The sequence below is a fragment of the Rhinatrema bivittatum genome, chromosome 5 (genome assembly GCF_901001135.1).
Source record: "Rhinatrema bivittatum chromosome 5, aRhiBiv1.1, whole genome shotgun sequence".
Taxonomy (NCBI): Eukaryota; Metazoa; Chordata; class Amphibia; order Gymnophiona; family Rhinatrematidae; genus Rhinatrema; species Rhinatrema bivittatum.
The window spans coordinates 237,302,799-237,321,690 of NC_042619.1; the positions used below are offsets into that span (position 1 = coordinate 237,302,799).

At 45.6% G+C, this 18,892-nt stretch overlaps 1 protein-coding gene across 2 annotated transcripts in view; it reads left to right on the forward strand.

Annotated features, from left to right (window-relative positions):
- The window catches only part of RCAN1 (regulator of calcineurin 1), a 137,632-nt gene extending 119,067 nt beyond the window's left edge, over positions 1 to 18,565 (forward strand). For both annotated transcript variants that reach the window (XM_029603526.1, XM_029603525.1), the window contains exons 2-4: positions 1,573 to 1,746; positions 13,057 to 13,216; positions 17,030 to 18,565. In XM_029603526.1, coding sequence (XP_029459386.1) covers positions 1,573 to 1,746; positions 13,057 to 13,216; positions 17,030 to 17,202 — 507 coding nt within the window. In that variant the 3' untranslated portion in view covers positions 17,203 to 18,565. The remainder of the gene's footprint in view (positions 1 to 1,572; positions 1,747 to 13,056; positions 13,217 to 17,029) is intronic.
- Positions 18,566 to 18,892: the final 327 nt, after the last annotated feature.

The following is an 18,892-nucleotide window of genomic DNA, read 5'->3' on the forward strand; positions in this document are numbered from 1 at the left end:
ATATTACTTTTTAAAGATTTAGAAAACCTCTCCTGTTTAGCACTTTCGTCCTTTATAAATCCAAATAAACCCGGGCACTTCTGTGCTGCTCCTGGTCAGTCTGGGTGCATTCCATAAAGAAAGGAATACAACTTCTACCCAGGAATATACCGTAGCTTGAACTCCAACATGTGGCGCACGCCTGTTCACAAAATACAATGAAAAAGAGACAAAGGACTAAGACCAAACTAAGGCACAAAGTGAAGGAGCTGTTGAGTTGATGGGCTGAGGCATGTAGCTGGTAGTACTGCGTTAGCCTATGGTTCAGGGTCACACAGTGCAGGGTGGGTTAGGAGTCTAGAACATGGGTCCCTTGGCCCTCTGCTATTCCCTGCTGCCCAGTTAAGTGTAACTAGCTAACAGCTTTTATCATCCAGTTCACCTTTACCAGCATTTGTCCCTTTTTAGAAAATTGCATATCCCATACACCCAGAAAATTGCATATCCCATACACCCATAAAATTAAGCACATCTAGACTGTGGGCCCAGTGTAATAAGGTGCATTCAGCAGTGCACACATCTTTTATGCATACAACGTTGCTCCCAATTTAAGAGTTTGCTTAGTACACAAATTAGTGTGACGCTATGCAAAACCTATATTGGTCATATTTAACTCTTATTTTCTTAATGCTAGAAATTTAATTCCTGGTCAAAGGTGGAGCAAAGTCTCTGGGACTAGTATTAGTCTATGGGGTTGAACCTGGAGTTTGTGGTCCTTTACTCGGGATTTGTGTGTGTATGCTAAGTATGTCTTTCTGAGTACATTTTTGAGGTGGCGTGCTTTTCTCATCTCCCAGTGCATTAGCATACTATTCTGAACTTCTGCATCAAACTTTTTTTTTTTAAGCACATGAGTAAAAAAAATCTCTGAAGTCTGCACATTTTTTTTACTCCCATCTAATTACAGCAGGCCCTGCATGAGTATGTGTTACAGGAGGTGGAATCCAGGCATAGCCTGGGACATATCTGCATGCTTTTTTGATTGAAAAAAGTGTTCGTGTAAATGCCGTCAGAAAAAAATACATCCACCAAATAGCAGGTAGAATTGTGTGTGTGCAGTTTTTCCAGGATAATTTTTAAAGGGAACTTATGCATGCACTCTCACTTTGAAAATTGGAGTAACTTGAGTGCATAACGGCCTTCAGACTTATGCAGCCTGTTGCATAATGCAACGTGTTTTTTTTATTTTCAATAGAAGGGGGTACTTTTTATTTAAAAAAAAAAAAATTAATCAAGAATCTTGATTGTCCTGCTTACTTCTGCCCATGAAGAATGCTCGAGATGTGTGTGTTTAATGCAAAATAAAACTAGTGAGTTGAAGTGGATCTTTTTCAAGTATGTAAAAGTAACACAAAAAATGTAATCAAATGTATGAAGCTAGAGTAGTGCACCGCTCCCTCTGACAGGGATTGTTCAGGTGCATTGTGACTGCTAAACAATACCGTCAAACTGACTTTAAGCAGAGGGTGGGAGAAGGAGACTGCACTTTATTAGCAAACATTTCTTGTAACATTTCATTTTTTTTATTTCCAGGCCAAATTTGAAGCTCTCTTTAGAAGATATGACCAAGATGCCACTTTTCAGTATTTTAAAAGCTTCAAGCGGGTCCGAATAAACTTCAGCAATCCCTTATCGGCAGCAGAGGCCAGAATCCAGCTGCACAAGAGCCAATTTCTGGGAAAAGAGATAAAGCTGTATTTTGCACAGGTACGTGGAGCCAGATTCCTCACTCTGCTGCTTCTACAGCAGCCCATACTCTGAACTTGGTGCGTGTGCTGCCAGATGTGGACTTCTTTGTGGGTCTTTGCAGTGGTCTGTGAATACTGAGTATTATTATTTGGCTTCATTAATCGCAGTATTTTACACATGTAAGTCAAAGCAATGTACAAAGGGAAAAAAAAATCAAAAACATTTTACAAAAGGTTTTACTATAATTTAACTTAAGTAAAAATTAAAGTATGAAAAAGTACAATAGAATTTGAAGGGTGCGTTGCACCGCTGTAGATTTCTAAGCAGAAACAAATCAACTTTTGCTGTGCCAGCTGGGGTGACTTTCAGAGGGGATATAAAAACAGCTGAGAAGCCCTGTAACGGTTGTGAATGAAAGTTCATGATGCTATAGTCCTGTAGAGGCCGATTCTGATTTGAACTTAAATCCCAAAAAGGCAGGAAGAAACCGCTTTGTCAAAAATAAAATAAAATAGTCTGGTTCTCATAACCATCAAACAGCCTTAGTTTTCAAGACCACCGCAGTGAATATACATAGCGTTTATCTGCGCATATTTGGTCTAAGAACCAGGTTAATATGCATATTTTGTTTACTCTGAAAACAATACGCATGAGAGGCTGCTAAATGAAGTGGAATTAAATAGCAGTAGGATATTATATAATGTGATTTCTGCCAATACTGGGATATTTCCTAGCATGTAGACAGATGGACTCAGGACCAGTGGGGTTATGTTCCCCTGCCAGCAGGAGACGACTGAGGAAGCTGACGTCACAGTATATATATACTCCTGCAGTGACCCCAGCCTGCCAGGATTCTCCATCTCCAGCATATGGTGGGCGTGCATCTCCCTATGGGGATTGCTTCAGATTTTGGAAGGAGAATTTAACATAGAAAAAGAAAAGCCCTGCTCTCCTGCGCTGATACCAAATGGTCCCTCCCCCAGTTGAGAATTCCTGAGGTGATTCTGTGGTCCCTCAGATGTAGGCCTAGGTCCGGTAGCTGGGTTTCCGTGCATGGACTTAGTTGATTGTACAGCTTAAAGGCAGCGGGTGGAGGAAGCCAAGAGCGGTGGTGATGGCGCATGCCCTCTCCACCCGCAACCAGAGACCATCTCTATACTCGGCCAGTAAGGGCTGAGCTCAGGTACGTTTAAAAAAAAAAAAAAGTTTGAAAAGACGGATTTGCAAGACTTCCTCTGGTCTCCTATGTTCGCTCCCATGGGCTTTAGGGGAACTGTGCAGCCTGGTGGGTTGAGTGGTAGGCCGCGGAGATATTTTCACATGCTTGTGCGTGCCTTCCACCCTCTTGAGGACGTCTGTGTGCGCAGTGAGTCAGCTCTGTTCATTTTGTTGTGTGCTCAGTTTTAGGGGCGCCTTTTGCGCGCACAAATTTCTAAGCACCGCTAGTGCGCCCAGGCCTTGATACAGTTTGTGCATGTGTTTTTTGGGACGCCTGGTTTTTGTATGCATAAATTTTGTGTGCTTGAAATTTTTTCAGCATGAACCAGCTGGATGCACATTCTCAGTCGTCTGTGCATTGATGGCGCCGGTGGGCAAGAAACCTAAGCGCCTTTCTCTCTGTGTTGCCTGTCATATTTGGGTATCTCAGTCTGACTTGTCCTCTAACCTGTCAGCACAGTTTAGAAGCTAAGGGAGAGTTGTCTTCCTCTGACTTTGCTAAGCCTGGATCCTCCCAGCCCGATAAGAATCTGTCTGGGAGTACGCTGGATCTTGGAACTTGCTTGACTGGTTCCTCAGCAGGGAATGGCAGTTCAGTGGGCCCCGCTCCAGTTCCTTTTGAATTTGGCCTGGGTCTAGCTGCGTTTTCTTGAGTCGAGTTTGAGGTTCGCAATCCTTCCCTTAGGCACTGCCCTCAGCTTCGCCCACTCTTGTCAGGTCGGACCCTCAACCAGTGGCCTCTCCCTCTTCAGGTCCTATGTTTAGGCGCTGGAGTACGCCTCTGTTCCCTGCGGGTATTCCCAAAAAGAACCTGGATGGCACTGAGGCAGATCCTGATTCCCTGGAAGATGGGGAAATTCCTCCGGGACTGGAACTGTATTAGATCATGCTGCGGTTCTTTCATAGAGATTCCCAGACCTTGAAGATGCTGGGTGTTCCTGGTGCAGATCCCATGCCTGAACCGAAGAAGCCTCTTGTTTTTTCCCTGTTATGGACGCCATTCTGGAATTGATTGATCTTGAATGGGGAACACCAGAGGCAAGTTTCAAAGGGGGTTGGTGAGGGAGCGTTTACGTTTTCCCAAAGTGGATGCGCTGGTCATGCAGTTTTAAGTGGACGTCTATCCCCGTGGAGGGAGGAGCGGCCCTGAAGGATGTGCATGATAGGCGGATTGAGGTTATCTTTAAGCAAGCCTTGAAGCAGTGGTGCAGACTTTAGATAGCTTCTTGTTGTGCCCTAGTGGCACGATCTTGTCTGCTTCTCACAGGAAGGTGATGATTCTAGAGTGAATTCCAGATTGGTTATGGAACCCACTGCTGCCTTTTTAGCTGGTGCGGGCTGCAATTTTGGTCCATACTTCGGCCAGAGGAGTGGCTTTGGGGGTAGCGGCCAGGCGAAAACTATGGTTGTGACATTGAGCAGCTGATGCAGCCTCCAAGGCTAATCTTACAAAAATGCCCTTTAAAGGCTCACTCTCTTGTTTGGAAGCGAGTTGGAGAAACTGGCCAGTAAGTGGGGCGAATCTCTGGAACCTCAGTTGCCGGAGAATAAGAAGCAGTCGCAGTGCCCCTCTGGATGAGGGGTCGTTTCCGGGGCTCCAAGTGTTTTTGTCTCTACAGAGGGTCGACCTTTGAGAGGACTCGACCATTCGGTAGGTCTCAGTCCTTTCGACCCAGACAGCCCAAGAGAGGGGCAGATCCTCCCAAGCTTCCCAATGAAGGTTTGCTGATCCACCTCTGGGAACAAGAGATAAGGGGACGCTTCTGTCTTTTATCAGAGGTGGGTTGAGATCACATTGGATCAGTGGCTCCTGGAGGTGATACAAGAAGGATATGTGCAGGAAGATCCAATTTGGTTTTGTCTTATGGTTTGGCCCTTGAGAGGGCTCACTTGTTGAAGCAGGGATATTCTTCAGTGGTGATTGCTACATTGTACTGCACTCAGAAATTCCCCACTTCCTTGGTCTATGTGTGGGCTTGGAGAGTGTTTGAGACCTGGTGTGAGGATTGGGGTGTTCTTCTCATTCGGTCAAGATTCCGCTCATTCTGAAGTTTTTGCAGGATGGATTAAACAAAGGATTGGCCCTTAATTCCTTGAAGGTATAGGTTGCGGCTCTTGCCTGTTTCCAAGGCCCGGTAAATGGTTATTCCTTATCGTCTCATCCTGATATGGCCTGTTTTGGGTTTTTTTGGTTTGAAGGGAATGAAGCATCTTCAGCTTCCCTTGAGGTTACCAGTCCCTATATGGAGCCTTAATTTGGTATTGGAATTCTTGGCAGGCCCTACAATCTGACCGCTTCGTAGACGTTCCTTGTGGTTATTACCTTGAAGACAGTGTTCCTGGTGGCTATCTGTTTTGTGCGTCAAGTTTCCGAGCTGCAGGTATTGTCTTTCCAGGAGCCGTTCCTTCAGGTGTCTCCAGGGGCGTTAGCTGTGTTCTGTTCCATTCTTCTTGCCCAAAGTGGGGTTGGAATTTCATTTGAATCAGTCAGTCAATTTCCTTGCCATCCCTGGATAAGGTCAGGGACGTGGAGGAGTATAGTCTTTTGCATCCCTTGGATGTCAAGAGACTTGTGTGGTATCTGGAGTTTTCTGAACATTTCCAAAAGAAGGATCACCTGTTTGTCCTTCATGGTGAAAGGGAGCAGAGTGAACCAGCTTTGCGGGCTACCATAGCTCGCTGGATTAAGGAGATAGTCACAGCCGCATACGTAGATGCTGAAAAGCCGTTGCCTACTCAAGTTAGGGTTCATTTCACTAGGGCTCAGGCAGTGTCCTGGGTGGAGGTGTTTGTTGTCTCCTGTCTATGTCAGTTTGCTGAGCTGCGACATGGTCCTCCTAACACATTTTTTCCAGGTTTTATTGTCTGGATGTGTAGGCCCGAGAAGACACAGCCTTTGCACGTGCAAGGCTGACTGGACCGCGGGCAGCCTCCCGTCCTAATCGGGAGTAGCTTTGGTACATCACACTGGACCTGAGTCCATCTGTCTACATGCTAGGAAATGGAGAAATTACTACTTACTTGATGATTTCATTTTCCTTGGTATAGACAGATGGCCTCAGCTTCCTGCCCTCTGCTGGCGAATGATTATATCAATGGTCCTTCTGTGGGGCTACGGGTTCCAGGGAATTACTGGTAAGGATTCATCCAGTCCCCCTAGATTGGGGTACATACTTTTCTTGCTTGAGTTCAGTGTTTCTTGTTGGCTGAGTATAGTTATGGTTTTTAATCAAGTTTTTTGCTAGTCTGTTCATAGTTGCTTTTGAAGAGAATACTGGCAGGCTGGGGTCACTGCAGGGTTATATATACTGTGACGTCAGCTTGCTCCATCTCCATCTGCTAGCAGAGGAGTATAAACCCACTGGTCCTGAGTCCATCTGTCTACACTAAGGGAAACACAATTATCAGGTAAGTAGTAATTTCTCTGTTATGTGGTTACTTGGCTCTGACTCGGGGAGGGGGGGGGGGGCAGGAGTTTATGCCGTTATCTTGTTTATATGATCCAACATTGATTATTATTATAGATGTAAATTGTATCTACAATGAAAAGACATGAGATTCCTCAGTGTTTGTAATGAGAAATAAGTGTCATCAGTGCTGGAAGGTTTTGAAAGCTTTTCCTTTTCCTAGATGTTCCCTCTTTAAAGATCAGGGTGAAACTGAATATTATTCTGGTGAGGTAACCTCGCCCTTATCAATATATAAATATAGCTTAAAAGCTCAAGTTATCTCAGGGAGTAAGATATGCATTGGAGAAATTACTTACCTGATAATTTTGTTTTCCTTAGTGTAGACAGATGACCAATGGGTAATGGTCCCCTGTCAGCAGATGGAGACTGAGTCAGGTTGCAGAGCTGATGTCACCCTACATATACCCCTGCAGTGACCTCAGCTCTTCAGTATTCTCTTCAAAAGCCACTGTAGACATATTAGTGAAAGCACTTGATTAAAAATGATTAAAAAAAGATAACTAACTGTACTCAACCAACCATAAACACTGAACTCCAGTAAAAATATAGGGATTGGAGGAACACTTACCCATGATCCCTTGGATTCAAGGCCCATTCTATGGGGGGACCCGTGGCACAGATCTTGGGCAGCGGAGGGCAGGATGCTGAGTCCATCTGTCTGCACTAAGGAAAACGAAATGATCAGGTAAGTAATTTCTCCATTTCCTAGCATGTAGCCAGATGGACTGCCTGTGCAAAGACTGTATACTCTTGGGCCTGTGCGTCCAGGTGATTAAAACCTGGAGAAGGTATGCAAGGAGGACCATGTTGCTGCCTGGCAGATATCAATGGGAGACAGCAATCTGACCTCAAGCCCATGAGACCACTTGAGCCCTAATAGAATGAGCTCTAATCTGAGAGAGTTCTGGCTTTCCAGCCTCCACATACACTCCCGTGATTACCTCCTTAATCCAGCGAGTTATGGTAGCCCGCGAAGCTGCTTCACCCTGTTTCCTTCCACCGTGAAGGACAAACAGGCAGTCTGTCTTTCGGACCGGTTCCAAGACTTCCAGACACTGCACTAAAAGTCTTCTCTAAATGACTGAGGAGCCGATATTCCTCTGCATCCTTGAGTTTATCTAGGGATGGCAACGAAATGGACTGGTTCAAATGAAACTCAGAGACTTCCTTGGACAAGAAGGACGGAACAGTAGTAGCTGCAACACCCCTGGAGTCATCCGGAGGAAAGGCTCCCGTCTTGACAATGCTTGCAGTTCAGAGATGTGCCATGCCAAACATATAGCTACCAGGAATACTGTTTTCAAAGTCAGTAAATGCAAGGAAAGGCTGTGCTGCAGCCGAAAGGAAGGACCCACCAAAATGTCCAGCACTAAATTAAGATTCCACAAGGGAATCAGCAACCACACAGGAGGCTGAAGAAGCTTCATTCCCTTCAGAAAATGAGCCAACAGGGAGACCCCCTTCACCTCACCCCTGTAACAGGAGAGATCTGTTACCTGCACCTTTGAGGAGGTAAGGGCCAAAACTTTATTCAAGCCATCCTGCAAAATTTCCAGAATAAGTGGGATTTTGACCGCCTGAGGGGAGACACTGTGTTCCTTGCACAAGGCCTCAAATACTCTCCAGACTCGCACATACGCTAGGGATGTGGAGAACTTCCAAGCGTGAAGTAAGGTGGTGATTACTGCTGCAGAATATCCCCGCTTCTTCAGGCAAGCCCTCTCAAGAGCCAGACTGTAAGACAGAATAGAGTTGGATCCTCATGAAGGACCAGTCCCTGCTGTAACAAGTCCCTATGCGGTGGATGGCGCAGGGGGTTTTCTACCAGGAGTCTCCGCATGTCCACATGCCATGGATGCCTGGGCCAATCTGGAGCTACTAACAGGATTAGCCCCCTGTAGTGGTAGATTCTGCGCATAACCCTGCCCAGCAGGGGCCATGGAGAGAAGGCGTATAGTAACTCATCTTCCGGCCAGATCTGAACAAGAGCGTTGACTCCCAGGAACTACGGATCTCTTTTGCGACTGAAGAATCGAGGAAGCTTTGCATTGTGGGATGCGGCCAGCAGGTCAATTGACGGGAGGCCCCAACAATCTATCAGTTGAAACGCTTTGGCTGACAAGTCCCACTCTCCTGGATCCAAACTGTCCCTGCTTAGTCCGCTCTGTCATTGTTTCTTCCTGCGATGTGGGAGGCTGATATCATCTGTAGATGTATTTCTGCCCATTCCATAAGGAGATCTTTCTCTTGTGACACTTGCTAGCACTTGGCTCCTCCCTGGCATGTGATGTAGGCCACTGTTGCAATGTCAGACATCAAGCCCCGTAAACATGCCAGTCTGACTGCCCGGGCTTCCAGGTGATTGATGTTCCAGAGAGCCTCTTCTGTCCAACATCCCTGGGCCATCAGCTCCTGACAGTGGGCTCCCCAGCTCTGGAGATTCACATCTGTCATGAGATCCAGCCAGTTCAGGGAAGACAGGAACACCCCTGCTCAGATGAGCTTCCTGTAATCATCACTGGAGGTGACGCAGACTCCCCTCAGTAAGTGGAGACAAACCGAATATTCCTGAGACTATGGGTTCCAATGTGATAGCAATGAGCGTTGAAGAGGACGCATGTGTGCCCTCGCCCACGGCATTACTTCCAGGTTTGCCACCATCAAACAGAGAACTTGGAGAAAGCTCCACCCCATCGGGTATACCATGTTCTCCAACTGACGCACCTGGTATATCAACTTCTGTATCCGTAAGGACGGAAGAAAGCCCTTGTCCCGCCTAGTGTGGAACAGGACTCCCAGATATTCCAAGGACTGGGAAGGCTTGAGGCTGCTCTTGGAAAGGTTTACTACCCAATAGAGTTCCTGTAAAAGGAGGCTCTCTTCCATGGACTTGGGCCAGATCAGCCAATCGTGCAAGTATGTGTGCACCAGGATCCCATCTTTTCTCAACACTGCCGCCACGACTACCATAATCTTGGAAAAAGTTCTGGGGGCGGTGGCTAAGCCAAAGGGCAGCACCCGAAACTGATGACGACGACCCAGCACCACAAAGCGTAGGAAACATTGGTGATCCTGTCTGATTGGAATATGTAGGTACGCCTCTGATAGGTCCAAGGAAGTTAGGAACTCTCCTGGTTGTATGGCCATTATCACGGAGCGCAAGGTCTCCATGCGAAAATGAGTCACTCACAAGTGACTGTTGATGCTCTTGAGGTCCAGGATGGGGTGAAATGAACCTTCCTTCTTGGGTACGACGAAATAGATGGAATAACACTCTGTATTTTCCAGGGGCATAGGTACTGGGATCACAGCCCTCATCCTGAGGAGCCTTAGAAATGTAATCTCCATTGTCTGCTGCTTGTGCTGGGAGTAGCAAGGAGACACCATGAATACGTCCCAAGGAGTGCTGTGAAACTCCAGTGCATATCCTTCTTGTATGACTTCCAGAACCCATTTGTCTGAAGTAATCTCGACCCACTGTTGGTAAAAGAGAGAGAGAAGACCCCCCTTATCTTCTCGTCCCGAAGGTGGGTCGGTAAAATCTCATTGGGGGGGTTCAGGATGAGCCTGAGCCTGAACCCAAACCTGCCCCTCTCCTGGGCTGCTGGGTATGAAAGGGCTGGGACCTCCCAAGGGGGTCGAGACCTCTGAAATGTCAAATTTCTATAGGGGCAAAAAAACTGGAAACCCCTGGAACGACCCCTCATAGGTGAAGGGGTGCTACAGTTGCTTCCTCTTATCCAGTAACTGGGGAACTGGAGCTTCACCCCATTTACTGGCCAGCTTTTCCAACTCTCTCCCAATAGGCGTGATCATTTAAAGGGCATCTTTGTAGAATTAGCTTTGGAGGTTGCAATAGCTAACCAGCTCCGCAGCCATTCTGTCATCTGGCTGCTACCACTGAGGCCACTCCTCTGGCCGAAGTATGGACTAAATTAGAGCCTGCATCTGCTAAAAAGGAGGCAGGCGGGTTCCATAACCACTCTGGGATCTACCCCCGAGTCATCAATCTCCTGAGAGAGAAGCAGACATGAACGAGCCACCAGAGCACAAGAAGAAGCTACAGCATAAGAACATGCCATACTGGGTCAGACCAAGGGTCCATCAAGCCCAGCATCCTGTCTCCAACAGTGGCCAATCCAGGCCATAAGAACCTGGCAAGTACCCAAAAACTAAGTCTATCCCATGCTACTGTTTAAGGATAGACTCGATCAGTCTATTATGTGCATCTTTTAAGGCTGCTCCTCCCTCCACTAGGATAGTTGTTTGCTTAGAGACTGTACAGACTAGTGCGTACACTTTAGGGAAACGCAAATGTTCTCTTACCGCTGGATCCGGAGTGTATTGAGCTTCCAATGCCCTGTCCCCTTTAAAACTTGCTACTGGAGCATTCCACTCCAGATCAATCAACTCCTGGATGGCATCCATCACCGGAAAGTAACAGGAGGCTTTCTGCAGGGAAATCAGAATGGGATTCTTCTTTGGTTCCATCATAGAGTCTGCCCCAGGAACTCCCAGCATCTTCAGGGTCTGAGAAACCAGGGTCAGCAATTCGTCTCTTTGAAAGAACCGTAACATGGTTCAATATGGTTCCAACCCAGGGGGGATGTCCCCATCTTCTAAAGAATCAGGATCCTCCTCTTCGTCTGTGCCATCCAGGTCTCTGCCAGGGGCAAGTGATGCAGTAGACTGCGCTTGTATGAAGGCTTGTAGCCCCTAGAAAAACTCCACCCAGGAAAAGGCAGCTGGGTCCATCCCTAATTCAGGAGGCACTGGGGTGGGACCACTTGAATTCCCTTCTCCCACAGATGACCCAGTCAAGGGGATACTGAGGTCCGGCGTACTTCCAGTTAAGGCAGTGACCAACCCGTCCTCCGAATGGGAGGAGCCTGGCTTAGCAAAGTCCGAGGGGGGGCCAATTCTCCTTGGCTTCCTCGCAGTGCCGACATAAGTCAGAGTCCAGGTCAGACTGTGAGGCTCTAATATGGCAGGCATTGCAGAGAGCAGGGAGCTTAAGTTTCTTGGTTGGCAGCGCCATTGGCAGTGGTAGTTGTGCGCTCTCTCGGTTCGCGCTTAAAAACTTATGCGTACAAATTTCAACCATCCGGGCAGGGTGCGGCGAGGCGCATGCACGGCCCATGCACACAGCTCTTCCTGCATCATGCGCTTTTAAAAGAGGTGTGTGGGTACATGCCTGACATTACGTGCACAACGTATGCGCAGAGCCGACACACTGCGCATATTGACATCCTAAGGAGGGCAATAGGGCGCGTACACAAACGCGCTCAAGATGGTGCCGCCGTGGCCTACCAGACAGTATGCTGATCAGGTCTACAGCCCACCAGAGGCTGCTCAACCCGCTTTGAAGCCCAGTTCCCCTTACCCCCAATGGAAGCGGGAACGATGTTGGAACGGTACACCGAGCACGGAGACAGGGAAGACCTACCGAAACTCCCTCTAATGGTCTCTGAAATAGGAAGTAAGAAAACATTTTTTTTAAACATACCTGGGTTCAGCGCTTACTGGCTGAGTACAGACACAGTCTCCGGCTGCTGGGGGAGAGGGTTTTGGCCATCACTGCCGCGCTCGGCTTCCTGCACCCGCTGCCAAGGTAGCAAAGTCCATGCTGGGAACTGGCTACCGGCCCAAGGCACACCTCTGAGGGATCTCTGAAATCACCTCAGGAATCCCAACTTGGGGGAGGGACCTTTTAGGTATCACCACAGGGAGAGAAGGGCTCAACTTTCTTCAAATTTAGAATGTAGAATTTCTCCTTCCAAAAAGTACAGCAATCCTCATAAGGAGAAGTATGTCCACTATCTGCTGGAGAACTGAGGTCACTGCAGGGGTATATATAGGGTGATGTCAGCTTTGCAACCTGACTTAGTCTCCATCTGCTGGCAGGGGAACATAACCCCATTGGTCCTCGAGTCCATCTGGCTACACGCTAGGAAAATATATATATTGGATGATGGAATTTCTAGAGCAGAGCACTACACAGACACACACACACACGTGTGTGTGTGTGTGTGATGCCATCATCCAGCTATACAAGTAAAGATGCACTAAGCATGTGTCTGCACGTTATTGCATTTCGTGATGGGGTGTTCATTGCACATTACAGACAACCTGTGGAGGGAGACCTCAAGGGGAACTAGAGCTGTTCAGGGAGGATTGGGGAAGCGATTTAAGAAATTAGAAAAATAACTTGGGACAGGATGCAGAAGGTTTTTAGGCAGCACTGGGTATGCACTTAAGAAAAACAGTACACGCTAGGAAAAGTGTGGCAATGCACAAGACAGAGCCTTGCTACCCCTAGGCAGAGTTTTTGCCCCTCACCACTCTCTTTCTAGGATGGTGATTATAGTGTGGGGTGTCCTTGGTAGCATTTGAAGGGCCTGGACCTCGTGCCTTAACATTACTAATGACCTCCCCAGCCCTGCATAGACCACCGAGCTATGAAACTCTGCCTCCCTGAATGGGACATCTAGCGGTAGCACCTAATGGTGATGGGATGCTGTAACCCAGATCTACCTCTTGCAGAAGCATTCATAAACTCAATTACTTCACAAAAAGTATAAAACAATCTGTGTCAGTTTCTGATTAAAATAGTTTTTAACTCTCCCTGTTTTCTTCTCAGACTTTGCACATAGGAAGTCCGCATCTGGAGCCACCGAAACCAGAAAAACAGTTTTTGATTTCTCCACCAGCCTCTCCTCCTGTGGGATGGAAGCAAGTGGAAGATGCCACACCAGTGATAAACTATGATCTTTTATATGCCATCTCTAAGATGGGGCCAGGTATGTAGCATTCTAATAGCTGCACATAGAACAAGCCTGAAGAAGCCTTTAAACATTTGAGGAGAAAAGAATGAAAATTATACATAACATGAAGCTTTTTTTATTATTTTAGAAATCAGAATAGTGACTCCTTAGGTACTTCTAAAGTACAACAGTTTCTTAACCTGCATTCCACGTTTTTTCAAGTGAGCATGAATAAAGCAGATATCAGCCCCAAAAAAACAAACAAACACAAAACCCTCACAATATAAACTTCAATATTTAAAATACAGTAGGCCAAAATGTAACAAATCCACCCACCCCACTGTTTTCCATCCTAATAATCTTCATTTTATGATATTTTGTATATTTTTGTATTGACTGACCATAAAGCCCAGTTTTTTTTAATCATTTACAAAAGGACAAATATTCCTCCAGGACCCTTAACCCCCAATGGCAAAGCATTTCCTCCGTACAAGAAAACAAATGTTGCCTAGATTGGACCCTTTGTTTCCTCGTAGGCCCCTGGCCCGATTGATATCACTCCACTAGAAATCTTTAATCCATCCTCTGGCGCAGAGCCCGTCAAAGCTCTAAATGTGAGGGAAGATTTTAAACTGAATTTGAAGACGGGAGGTGAGTCCTGGAAAGGGGATGGATAAAACACTGCATGTGTGGAGAGGACACGGCTAATGGGAATATGAAGGCATCTTTCAAGCGATTTGGAGGGGGGGGGGGGGGTGGAGCGGTCCCTTTGGTTTGACAAGAAATGTGTGTGTGTGTTAATAAATTTCAGACTAATATTATCAAAGTGTACAGAAGTCATTTGGATTGTGTATCCTGGAATATTTCAGGGTTAAATTCTCCAAGGCCTAAAAGTCTGCATGCCTTATGCAGACTGTGCAGATGTGGTTTTGCTGCAGGAAACCCACCTTAATGATCTAGAACAGGGGCGGGCAAACTTTGTTTTGTTCTTGTCCGCAGTGGCTGGGGAAGGAGGGGGGGAGGATAACTACTTATGAAAAGACAACACTGCAGTTCTTACAGAAGGCCCTCGGACAGCACTCTACCTCACTCTGGAAAAAACTAAACGTGCTGGGCTGCTATTAGATCCCTACAGACTCTGCACACTAGCAGAATGCCCCTCACACACAGAACAAGCATCTGCAGGTTAGAAGAAACGAGCAGATAAAAACTGAAATGGCAACCTTGAAAAGTGTAACAGCATGCAGAAACCTTTCCTCCTGTACTGAGTAAAGCAGATATAGATCAGAGAAGCACATCTCAAAGCTGCTGTATTCTAAGCTGAACCTTTTTGGGTTTTTTTAAACCTTTGTACGGACATTTTATTTTTCATCTTCCTTCAGGGTTTTAAACATGTTCTTTTTGTCTGAACTGCCCCTGCCTTTCTCTCCGTACCGCCCACCTCCATACTCCCTATTCCATCTGGGGCTTGCAACCCTGCCCTGCAATTTGTTACTCCAGCATTGACATTTCATGCCTACGAATTACACGGTCCTCTGGTCAGCTTCTTGAACCCTGTGGCTGTGTATCCGTGGAGGCCTGTGTGAATCAGAAAAGATGATCCATGCAGGCAGACCCCAGAAATGGCACTGCAAAAGGAAGAAACCTGGGAGCGGGTTGGAAGCACCAGATGGTGGTGGTACGGAGGGAGGGGGGTTCTGGGCAAGAGAAGCAAGGGCGGAGCAGCCAAAATACATTTAAAGCTCCAAGGGAGAACTGGAAGGGACTTGGGGCAGTGGAGAAGACCAGGAGCATAGGTCCCGTACCCAACACCCCTGGTGTCGATGCTGACCTGCCTGTCAGCCTGACGTGATTATCCAAAGGCCTGACCCAGCCTCTTGATGTGCATTTCATGTCATCAGAGGCAACATTTTGGGCCTTTGGCAGCAGGCACTTGGGCAGGCTGGTCAGCGCGTCGGCAGACCTTGCACAATAGGGTTTTTAAATGAAGTAGGCAGTCCGGAAGGAAGATATCAGTGGGCTGTAGTTTACCTACCCCGATCTAGAACATAGTAAGTTAAAAAAAAAAGATGGTAGGTGGGGGAAGTATTTTGGATCTCATCAGATGTTAAAAGGGCAGCTGTGGCAATTTTTAATAAGTTTTTGATTTGGAGAAAGTTAAAGGTTCTGAAGGCAACCCCATCATAGTGCAGGGTGTACTGTTTCATGTTTAAAGATCCTGTTGCTATATGCAATGTATATGCCCCTAATTACAATCCAGATTCTTTTCTCTGATACATAAAGTGATGATAGGAGTATCTTATCCTGTCATCGGGGGGGGGGGGGAGAGGGGATTTAAACTGTACGATCCTTCTGTGGATAAATCGCAGGGCACTCCCAGAGTGAAGATAGCTTACACTAAAAGCTTGCGTGTAAATGGTGGAGGGTTGGGATGGAAGAGGTTAAAGAAGAATATTGGCAATTTTTAGTGAATTTTAAAGCTGCTGTTGTGGAGGCAAGGAAAGTCTTTTATTCTGAATTTTATCAATAAATGAAGTCAGCCTAAGGAACTACTCATACAGAAACCCTTGCCCGAGTGTGGTAGATGCATTGGCTGCTTTATTTATATATTTTTTAGGTATAAGCTTGTTAATCGCTGTAGCCAAGTGCAAGGATTTGATCGGTCTAATGTGGTGCAGACATTCTGTGGTAGCAATGTGGCTGGATCATCTGTTTTTTTAAATTGGAGGAATTTCTAAAATATTGGCCCAGCTAAGGATTGTGGTCTCCCCTTAGATCCTGGCCTATTTAGGAACATCACAAATACTGGCTGCCTCTACGTACAGCATCGTTCGGATAGTCAGTAAATCCTTACGTGAGGGTCAGGTTCCAGCTGTAGTACAAACCTATATAGAAGGAAGCAGTGTACTGATCTAGCATTTCAGTGCTAAATCAATAGCAAAACAATCCATTTCCATCTAAAATTAAACCACTTAATGTAGAACAAACCACAAATCTCTTATAGCTGGAGAGCAAGCATGACATTGGCCATGTGCCTGCCTCCGAGATTTGTCTGTAGTCCCACACAATTAAAAAGGTATGCATTCAGTTTTATTGCCCAACTTGTGCTTCTGCATTTAAACCCATTCCTTCATTTAAAGACTACAGATTACAAATAACCTGCATACATGCATTCTCAATAGTAGGGCCTTCCTTAGTGAATGCTAGCCTGCAAGAGAGTAAAGCAGAGGTAGAATTAGCAACTTTTAAAAGAAAATAAACATTTTTTTATTTAACCTGGTTTATCCTTGACCTTTTTTTTTTTTTTTTTTTCAAACTGTGATGGATGCTAGTTGAAATTAATGAGCTGATTTTGTTTGGTTATTTGTAGGCAAGGTATGGTAAAAAAAAAAAAAAATTGCATGAGGGGGACTATAAAGCTTTAAAATAAATCCAAGTTGTTGAATGAAACACCATCTGCAGTATTTCTTGCTTCGCTCCAGACAGCACATCTCCTAACCCAAGCTATTGTATGTAAAGCCTTTTAGTTCACTCTGGACAGCACATCTCTTACAATAGCTGTTGGTTTGTAGGACTACCAGCCCTCCTCTTATATTCTGTTTGGCCCTCTCTGATACCATGTCAAATCAAAAGCGGTCTATACAGGAGCCACCATAGATTCTTTAAAACAATTTATTTTAGGCATTTCAAGCAGCCTTTCTAGGTGCACCCAGTTTGGGAGCATTTTAATGAAGCTGACGTTTGCTGATCATAGCAATACTCATTCCCCCAGATCATCATGTAAAGCCACCCTCCATCAAGTAGATTGTATTGTAGGTAGTCAGTTTCTCTTTATTTTCTAACTTGCAGGAGAGAAATACGAACTGCATGCTGCCACGGACACCACTCCCAGCGTGGTTGTCCATGTGTGCGAGAACGACCCCGAGGGGGAGTTGGAAGCGGAGCAGGAAGGAATGCAGAGACCCAGGCCAAAGATCATCCAGACTCGGCGACCAGAGTACACGCCTCTTCACTTGAGCTGAAGCCGAGCCAGCAAGCAGCTGCCCTGAGCAACAGCGTATTCAGAGTATCGTCACGGTTCATGGGTTAGGCGGCAGCGGTAACGGCAGGATTTTCAACATGTTAACTCATCAGTTTAATAAGAAAAAAAAAGGGACAAACACACAGGAAGCTGTCTCTTATACACTGCTTGCCGGTTAACTGCATTGTGCCTGAGATGGCCTGAGCCTTGATCAGCCACTGAGAGCGATGCTTGGATAAAGGATGCTGAGAACTGAGTCCTCAGAGGCATTTCCTTTTCTTTGCTTAAATTTCTTTTCCAGGTACTGTAGGCTGGTTTTGCTTAAAGGAAATGGGGGAATCTTTCTATATACTGTATTCATATATACATATATCCTATATGGTAGATTCATCTGCTTGAAGGTTAGAGACACAGTGTGACAAATAGCTGTAGAGATGGCAAACAAGACATGGAACTGTGAGCGTTCGGTCCCTGCCTTTTTAGATTTATTTTGTGCATGTGGTATGGATTCAGAATTTAAAATTACGACATGCTACAGCCAAGTTTTTGCTGTCTGTAATCTCATTTAAATTCTCTTGTGTGTGTGTGTGTTTGTCTCCCCACTCTCCTGGGTACTCTACTTCATATGGACTGTAGCTTTCAGATGACACATGTCCGTGTCTAGGGTACCTTTTTATTTAAAGTGATTTTTTTTTTTTTTTTTTTTTTTTTTTTTTAGTCTCTCAATAGGGGACTTGCACAACCACAAGCTGTGGTCACTTCGAAAAAGTCGTGACCAGAAGCAGCTTCACAGCCAAACCTTCCCCGGAGCTGACCTCTTGTATTTGTTGCACACAAGTTGCAGTTTCATAAGAAAGGTAGCTTCCAGCAGATATTGCCTGTTGGGGGGGAGATAAAAAAAAATCTTGTCAGATAAAGCGTGCATAGGTACGAGAATGTACAGTTGTCGAATAATCTGTTCTAGATGTGGATTTCAGCTGTTACTGTACAAATGTGAAATGGGCATAACAGGAGGAGTGTAAAGCAGTGCCTTTTCCCATTGGGATCATTACAGTATCTGAGTGTCTGTATTTTAACGATATGCGCACTGTGAGCTCTCTGCCTGTGTTTTTATTTTTGGTTTTATAGTCTCCAGCCCAAGTTGTGACAGTGCTGAGGTGTCAAGAGAGGCAGGTCTCTTACTGCAGAAATGATACATAGTTCTATGTAAACCCTTTGTACCATGTTTTACAAAGCAACCTGTGACAACGTAAATGTTTGTGTGAATTTGTGTTATGACTGGAGAACCAATCTCAAATTACCCTTTTTATGTATATAATATGTATCTATATCATTTCCAGAATAATAAAATTTCTTTGTACTAATCTGTTGACATGTCTATTGTTTGCCTCTTATAAGCACATTGTTGAGCTAGGGTTGGGTGGGGTGTGTTTGAAGGGTAGTTTTAAGGGGGTGGAGTGGGTGGCTTGAGGGGTGAAGTAATGGGTTTATTTTGGGATGCTTTCATTGTAGTTTCATAAAATTTGTAATATGCGTTTTGAGGTACACTGCTTTGAGCAGGTTTGTTCCTGGTATAGCGGTATATAAGTTTATACATGCAATAAATTTTGAAGGATTAGTTTTGTGGAAGCAATTTTGTAAAGTCCATAAAACAGTGTGCCCTTTGTATGGACGTCACTGGGTACCAGCCA